This window comes from Pogoniulus pusillus, unplaced genomic scaffold, assembly GCF_015220805.1.
Source record: "Pogoniulus pusillus isolate bPogPus1 unplaced genomic scaffold, bPogPus1.pri scaffold_180_arrow_ctg1, whole genome shotgun sequence".
Taxonomy (NCBI): Eukaryota; Metazoa; Chordata; class Aves; order Piciformes; family Lybiidae; genus Pogoniulus; species Pogoniulus pusillus.
In genome coordinates, this window is record NW_026974612.1 from 19985 (window position 1) to 28835 (window position 8851).

The 8851-nt window shown below is 42.2% G+C and overlaps 1 protein-coding gene across 1 annotated transcript; it reads right to left on the reverse strand.

The window, feature by feature from the left end:
• Positions 1–1358: 1358 nt before the first annotated feature.
• Positions 1359–8361, reverse strand: LOC135173989 (uncharacterized). Its single transcript, XM_064141218.1, has 3 exons — positions 4939–8361; positions 2695–3735; positions 1359–1518 (listed from the first exon to the last, which is right to left on the reverse strand). The coding sequence occupies exon 1, from the start codon at positions 8359–8361 to the stop codon at positions 6178–6180; it is 2184 nt and encodes a 727-aa protein (XP_063997288.1). The 3' UTR covers positions 1359–1518; positions 2695–3735; positions 4939–6177.
• Between the last annotated feature and the right edge of the window lie 490 nt (positions 8362–8851).

Consider the following 8851-nt stretch of genomic DNA (forward strand, 5'->3'; position numbering starts at 1 on the left):
AGCAGGAAGACGTTTACATACTAGCCCCATTGAAGAACTATAGAAATGCCATTTAGAAAAAGCACTCCTTCTGCTTATAGACCCAGCCAGGAATGACCTAGCCTGGAATCCCCTACACCATTCTGCAGCTTTCCAGCTGCATAACACACTGGCAAAAGAAACTTTCTCCTAGCTGCTTTCCTTTGAAGCAGAAACACCTTTACATGCTAGCCCCATTGAAGAACCATAGAAATGCCCTTTAGAAAAAGCACTCCTTCTGCTTATAGACCCAGCCAGGAATGGCCTAGCCTGGAATCCCCTGCACCATTCTGTAGCTTTCCAGCTGTGTCACACACTGGCAAAAGAAACTCTCTCCTAGCTGCTTTCCTTTGAAGCAGAAACACGTTTACATCCTAGCCCCATTGAAGAACCATAGAAATTCGGTTTACAAAAAGCACTCATTCTGCTAATAGACCCAGCCAGGAATGGCCTAGCCTGGAATCCTCTGCACCATTCTGCAGCTTTCCCGTTGCGTCACACACTGGCAAAAGAAACTTTCTCCTAGCTTCATTCCTTTGAAGCAAAAACACGTTTACATCCTAGCCCCATTGAAGAACCATAGAAATTCGGTTTACAAAAAGCACTCATTCTGCTAATAGACCCAGCCAGGAATGGCCTAGCCTGGAATCCCCTACACCATTCTGCAGCTTTCCAGCTGCGTCACACACTGGCAAAAGAAACTTTCTCCTAGCTGCTTTCCTTTGAAGCAGAAAGACGTTTACATACTAGCCCCATTGAAGAACTATAGAAATGCCATTTAGAAAAAGCACTCCTTCTGCGTGTAGACCCAGCCAGGAATGACCTAGCCTGGAATCCCCTACACCATTCTGCAGCTTTCCAGCTGCGTCACACCCTGGCAAAAGAAACTTTCTCCTAGCTGCTTTCCTTTGAAGCAGAAAGACGTTTACATACTAGCCTGTCGCTGTTAGGCGCTGTTAGCATGCTGACTGTTCCCAAAGTTGAGGAAATGGACTTACAGAATCCAATATGGATTGTAAATGTAAGACGTTTAATACACAAATCAGAAGGCTTTTTATACTATTACAGGATTACATGTCGATTTCTAATTGGTCCATGCAATACATTTTTGTGGTTTAAAGCATAATCATTAGTAGATACAAAAAAAGGTATTTTTATAAGCAGTACGTGTGCTCATATATCAAACCCTACATTTCCAGATGTGCAGATCCTTTGTTCTAAGGTATATTCATGACTGATTCATTACTTGTTTTACTTTGCACAGCTGTATCACAAGGACGCAACATCCTCAGGCCAACCCTGCTTTTTTTCATAGAAAGCACGAAGCGGACACAGTGTCCTTGGGCTGACTGGTGTCTTACCCGCTGTGTTCCAATCGCCTACATATCGATTGCAAAGCAACAGCCCCTACAAAATTCCCCACATCTCCCCCTTTCTTTTCAAACACTGTAGCAGCGATCCGATGCATCTGCCAGGATAGACATCGGAAGATGCAGGGTCCTAAAAATAACACAACAATAACAATAAGTAATACTATTCCTACAGTTTTGATTAACTCTTTTGCCCAAGCTGAAATTCCCCATGACATTAGCCAATCATCAAAGGGGTTATGATTCGCTGTAATTTTCTCTGTATGATGCTGAAGCCAGTCTACCTTTTTATGGATTGAATCACTATGATCAGACAAGTTAAAACAACACATTCCTTCTACCTCTTCACAGCCTTTTCCTTGTACTAAAAGCAAGTAATCTATAGCTGCTCTATTTTGCAGGGTAGCCTTTCGCAAACTATTTTGATCTACTGCAAGCTGAGAAATAACACTAGTAGTAACATTAGCTTGTTTTGCTGTCCAACATGCTAATCTCTGACTGGCTGACAAGGCATGTGCTGTTCCTATAGGAGGAAACAATGCTCCAAAAACTCTTGCTGTATGAGACCAAAGTTCCACTTCATCATTACAATCAGAGGTTAACATTTCTACATTTCTACGATTTCTTAATAGAGTTGCACTACTTGCAATATGATTTCGGATAAATTCTGAAGTAGGAGTTAGCAAAGAAAGGTGACCAATGTAACATGGCCCTCCGTTACTTTCTTTTGGGATTCCAAGCCACGCTCTTCTACCACAAATCAGGAACACATTTCTAGGCAATCTTAAGGCTTTGGTAATGTTAAGGCACATACCATTTGTGTTCCAACCATAAACCGTGTCTTTAGCACAAAAATCAGAGGTACTCCAATAAGGAAAATGATAGGATGTTAGATCTGTTATTTGACGATTCGTCAGATTGTACGAGCCAAATATCAGACATCCTGACTGATTTGGCATTCTACTTCCTAACAGGTTGAACTCTTGAGGATCCCATGGTAAAGGGTCATTGAGGCTTGCAACTATTAATGCCATACAATGACTTATACTTTTTGCTGTAGAACAATCTTGATGTGTGAGAGATGAAAAGGAGGCTACCAAAGTGCGTTGATCATCAAATGGCAACCCTATCAGGCATGTTTTAAATGGGTCTGTGGCTGCTGATAAGTGTAAGCAAAAGGATGGGTTATTTGTCTCCTTTGCCCAATTCACCCAAAAGTTGTCTTCACTACCCCACCCAAAATTCTCCTGCACCACAAAAATAATTACAATAGCAGATAACCAATACATATTGTTCAACATTTAGCTCAGATCAGTTGTCTCTGGTGACGTTGTGTGCAGCTTCTAAGTCAGCAATTTCTTCTATCGCCGTTTGATCATCCTCCTTGTTTTCCTTGGTTTCAGCATGTAGCCAGGGTCGCACCCACTTGGCTGGCAACCACCGCTCTCCGTCCTCTGTAATGACACAAGCATATCCACGACCCCAAGTTATTAATCTCCATGGTCCATTCCAGGTGGCTGATGAGGGGTCCCAAACTTGCACAGAAACGTGTGTTTCTTTTAAAGGATTGTTTTGAGTAAAATGTCTAAAGATAGGGGTTGACCCGACTTCTTGATTCGACTTTTGTGACCAGAGTTTCCAATTTAAAATATAAATGGCCTTTGAAAGAATATCGTGGGGGGAGTGGGAATGGGAAAACTCCCCCTGTCTTTGAAAAATGGCAATATATCGTTTGAGATCAGAATGCTTTCTTTCAACAATTGCCTGTCCTGTACTATTGTAAGGAATTCCAAATAAATGTTTGATATTCCAGGCTGAAAGAAACGCTTCAACAATTTGGCTTTTATAATTTGGACCATTGTCTGTCTTAATTGTTTGGGGGTTTCCTAATACAGCAAATGCCATTCTCCAATGTCGACACGTTGCTGACGCCCCCGATGATGTCATGGCAGATGCCCACAAGGCTGAACTATATGTATCTACTGTGACATGAACATATTTTAGACGTCCAAATGACGGAACAATTGTAATGTCTGTTTGAAATAACTCTCTTGCCTCAGTCCCCCTAGGATTAGTGCCTTCTGATTGTAGGGGTGAGACCTTGGCACAATCAGGACACGAGGCAATAATGCCACGAGCAGTTTGCAGAGATATAGAGAATTCCTTAGACAAACTTTTTGCAGATTGGTGAAAGAATGCATGACTTACTTGTGCTTGCTTAATTGCCTGAGTGGCTGATTTGACAGAAACAGAAGGTTCATCAGTATCATTTTGCTGGGCTCCAGCACTCACCACCTCATCGGCTTTCGCGTTTCCTTCTGACAAGAATCCAGGCAAGTTAGTATGACTACGAATATGAGTACAAAAATATAAACATTTTCTGTTTAGAATCAAATTCAACAATTGAATAATCACAGCTTCAATAACCTTGTTAGAAATGTGTCCAATAATTGACTCCTCTACTCGATTCACAACAGAAGCTACATACATAGAATCAGTAATAATATTTACAGGGATATTTACAAAGTCTTCAAACACCATTGTTACTGCTTTGAGTTCAAGGCATTGAACAGAAACTCCTTCTAGTTCTTTCACTACAGTCTTCCATTGTTTGGAAGTGTCACACCATTTAGCATAGCCATATTTGTGTGTTTTCCCAGAAGCATCAGTAAAAACTGTAACACCATTTTCAATAGGTTGTTCACATTTCAGTGCTTTCTGGTTTAACATCAATTGAGTACCAAATAGAGGAAATGCAGGATAATGATTATCAATAGATGTAGCAATCACTGCAGTAGCAAAAGAATATGACATGTTACACCATTCTTCTACCACTGATTTCATTGCAAATGGTAACACAATCTTAGTTACTTCTACCCCAAAAACATGACGTACTCTACGTTTTGCCTTTAACAGCAAGGAACCAACAAGGTCAAGTTTGTGTAACAGTGATGCATGAGGCTGACTTTTTGGAAATAACCACTCCAATAGTAGGAATGTCTTCTGATCCTGTTCCTGTCCTATTGCCAAATAGTAATCATTGTCTTGTTGGCATAAATAAACATTGATTGGCAAGGCAGTATTGTAACGATATGCTTGTAATTCAGCTATTTTGTTATTAATTTTTTCAAGTGCCTCATAGTGCTGGTTTTGCAAAACTCTAGGTTCTGCTGGATGTTTTGATCCTTTTAGCAACTCTCTAAGGGGTTCAAGATCTTTATTAGTAATCCCTATCCATTGTCTGATCCATTGCAATTCTCCTAATAATTTTTGGACATCGTTCACTGTTTCTATTTTCACATGTAGTGTAATTTTTTGAGGTCTGATTCTGCTTTCTGTCACTATCAGTCCTAGATAATTCCATGGTTCTTGGGCCTGAATCTTATCTTTTGCAATTGTCAATCCCCAGTGCTTAAGAGTCTGTGATAATGTAGTCTTTTCAGTTTCTGTTAAGGGAATGGGAGAAGCAATCAAGATATCATCCATATAATGTAATACCACGTATGCAGGGTGTGAACTCTTCCAATTTTGTAATGCTTGGTTAACATACCATTGACATATGGTTGGGCTATTACGCATTCCCTGTGGCAGAACTATCCATTCAAATCTTCTCATGGGGGCACTGTTATTCTTTGATGGTATACTAAAGGCAAATCGTGGAGTATCAGCAGGATCGAGTGGAATACTAAAGAAACAATCCTTAAGATCAATAATGTAGACAGCCCAATTAACAGGTATTGCAGCTGGAGAAGGTAGGCCTGGTTGTAACGCTCCCATTGGCGTCATTTGCTCATTAACAGCACGAAGATCGTGCAAAAATCGCCATTTTCCTGATTTTTTCTGTATAACAAAAACTGGAGTGTTCCAAGGACTAAAAGATTCTTTTATATGGCCTTTCTCTAATTGTTCATCCACAAGCTGGTTCAGGTGTTCCAATTTTTCATCAGTGAGCGGCCACTGATCAACCCACACAGGCTTATCAGTTTTCCAAGTCAGCTTAATAGTGGGAAGAGCACCTTTGTCAGTGGCCGCTATGGAAAAGGAGTAGACAAAACAAGTTGCCATTGGGAGAGTACATCTCGACCTAGCAACCATAAGGGTGTGTTCATGATTACAGGTGTTACTTTTGCAATGTTCCCCTCATTGTCTTTGATGTCCAATAACACAGCACTTTTTCTCATTTCTGCTAGTCCTGCTATTCCCAAAACCTTCTCAGATGAATTTACAATTGGCCACGCTTTTGGCCAATATGCAGCTGGCACTATAGTGACATCTGCACCCGTGTCAATCATCATCTCAGCTGTAATGGTTTTAGGGGTGATCTGAGTGTCGGGATGGATAATGGTAACAGAACGTGTAGGTTTGTTGTTAGTTATCACCTCAGAGAAAGCTATTAGTGGCTCTGTAGACCCAAACCCTCCTGTTCCTCTGATTTTAGGTGTTGAATGTGGTACACAGGCTTTGAAAGGAATCAATTGTGCTATCTTACTGCCTTTTGGAATGGTAATTGGTGGTGTAAAAATATTAACCATAATGTGAATAACTCCTGTGAAGTCACTATCGATTAATCCTGGTTGTACAAAAATTCCAGTTCTTGTAGCTGAAGATCTTCCTATTAGCAAGGCAGAAAGTCCATACCCTAATGGTCCTTTACTGGTAGTAGGGATTAGTGTAACCTCCTGTGTTGTGATTGTTATTGTTTCACTTACGACCAAATCGAGGCCAGCGCTTCCTCTGGTGGCGGCGAGTAGATCGTCGAGGCAGCCTCCGTTGTGGGGGGTCCGGTCGCTTAAGATGAGGTCTGAGCCGCGCCCCCCACGCGGCCTCCCCCGTTTCCCTGCTGGGGCACAAGAGGTGTTCCATCCTTCTTAAATCGGGATTTGCAGTCTGACGCTCTGTGTCCGAACTTGTCACACTTGTTGCAGGTACCTGCGAATGGAGAACTCATCGACGATACTTGGTTAGTAACAGCCTTAATTGTAGGACAATGCTTTTTAAAATGTCCCGTCTGTCCACACTTAAAACATACAGGATTTGAGCCCTTGTCCCCCTTTCCTTGTGGCGAGCATTTGGACAATGCAGCTGCTAATGCAGAGGCATGAATTCGAGCCTTTTCCTTCTCTTCTTCCATCGGGGCTCGAGAACATTGTTCTACCATTTGCAGTAAAGAAGCAGCAGGGGGTAAAGTGGCAATTAACCTCCGACAGGCAGCATTGGCATTTTGCATAGCAATCTCTTTTACCAATGTCTCTTTCATGTTGGCTGGAATGTCAGGTGCCATTTCAACACCTTCTGTAATTCTGTCAACAAATGCCATAAATGACTCAGAGTCTCTCTGTTTAATTTGCAAGTATGGTTGTTTTGGAGTGCCGACCTGTGGCAAACTGGCGAAAGCTTCAAGGGCAGCCACTTTGCTTTGAGCCAGAATTCGCAAGTCTAGCGCAGCTTGCCGCTGTGGGTCAACGTACTGACCGTTCCCCATTAATTGCTCTAGGGAGGCCACCCGTAAGGGATCTCCGTGCGGCAGTGTCAAGTTATCAAGCTGTTTCTGCTCTAATCTTTCCTGCCACTTGCTAACAAACATCATATAACTCGTAGGTCCCAGCATCAGTTCAAACAGATGTTTAATGTCTGTGGGTATTAGTGTCTGATGTTTTATAAATGTTTCCATCTGTCTTCTGACCAGTCGATTGTCTATTCCATAATCTAAAATTGCTTTCTGTATTTTGGCAACTGTGGTCCAGTCTATAGGCTGCCAGTTTCTCTGTCCATTATTATCAATAGTTACTGGTGCAGCTGTAAACTGAAAATCCCCAGTAATTTCAGCATTGGTTACAACTCCCTTCCACCGGTTTGACATGTCAAAGTTGGGATCTTTTGGGATGTAATCAGAATTTCTCTGTTTAGGAGTCTCCTTTGACTTTTCCTCATTCGCTTTCCCTCTCCACCACTTCCAGACATCATCCACCATTCCACTTGCTGAATCCTCTTTCCTTTTATACTGAGGATACAATGCAAACCAATCTGCAAGCTTTCTCTTATCCTCCGCAGACAGTCTCGCTTCTGAACCATACTTAGACCGCAAATACCAATCGCCCTCCTCTATGTTCATTTCACCATCTCTGATACTTTGTAACACCCGTTGACGAGCCCTTTCCACTGACATTTTACCATCTGTATTTTTCTCTTCAGTAACAGCAGCAGGGTGAACACAATTACCAGACTCAATCTTTGTTAATTGTTTCTCAATATTTTTCAGACCTTCAACAATAGACTTATGTGCCTTGCGATAACTCTCTTTAACCACCCTTGATTTGGAACCTTTATCCAACCGTTGCATCTCATTCAATAGTTTAGTCATTGCATCTGCCTGCTCATGTAAAAGAGTCTTTAACTCCTCTTCCTCAGGAGGCAGAGGGACAGTTGCAGGATCTATTTGCGGAGCTGATGGTACCGCTTGTCCCACTTCCATAGGCTCGGGGACTTGTGAACCTCCCGCTCCCTTATCGGGGTCCCAATCAGGAATGAGATAATCGTAAGGACCTTGGGTAGCAGGGCAAACAGTTTTCGTCTCAGTTTTTATCTCAGTTTTTGTCTCTGCGGCAGTTTTTGTCTCCGCCCCCGATCCCGATGTTACTTTATTTTTAGCGTCTTTCAAGATGGTCTGAATTATTGCTTCAACTTCTGCCTCCGCCCCTATTTTTTGTACTAAGAGACTGATCTGTCGATAGGTTGAAGCAAGTCTTTTTGCTTCTTTATTATCAGTCTGGACAGATTCCCATATTTCCTCCCCTATATGCTTCCACGTCTCGTCTTTAAAAACTTGTGCAGTTTCCTTGAGTAAGCCTCTACGGCGTGCCCAAGACAACAAATCTGTCACTAGAGCCCGATCCAGCGGGTCTCCAGCTTTCTGTCCAAATTTCAACAAGGCTTCAACAGAAGCTTTTTCTATTCCCGGGGCCGTATTCCCCATTCCGCGCCTTTTCCCTGCTCAAGGCAGCCGACTCACCCGCTGAGTCGAAAATCCGTGGTACCACTCGCGCCTCTCTCGGACGTCCGGCCGCAGCCGCCGCGGAATTTCTTTTCTTTTTCCCCGCTTTGCAGTCAGCTCAGCTCTCTTCCCGGGTATCAGGTCTCTTGCTGATAACGTCGGGGGTCACCAGATGTCGCTGTTAGGCGCTGTTAGCATGCTGACTGTTCCCAAAGTTGAGGAAATGGACTTACAGAATCCAATATGGATTGTAAATGTAAGACGTTTAATACACAAATCAGAAGGCTTTTTATACTATTACAGGATTACATGTCGATTTCTAATTGGTCCATGCAATACATTTTTGTGGTTTAAAGCATAATCATTAGTAGATACAAAAAAAGGTATTTTTATAAGCAGTACGTGTGCTCATATATCAAACCCTACATTTCCAGATGTGCAGATCCTTTGTTCTAAGGTATATTCATGACTG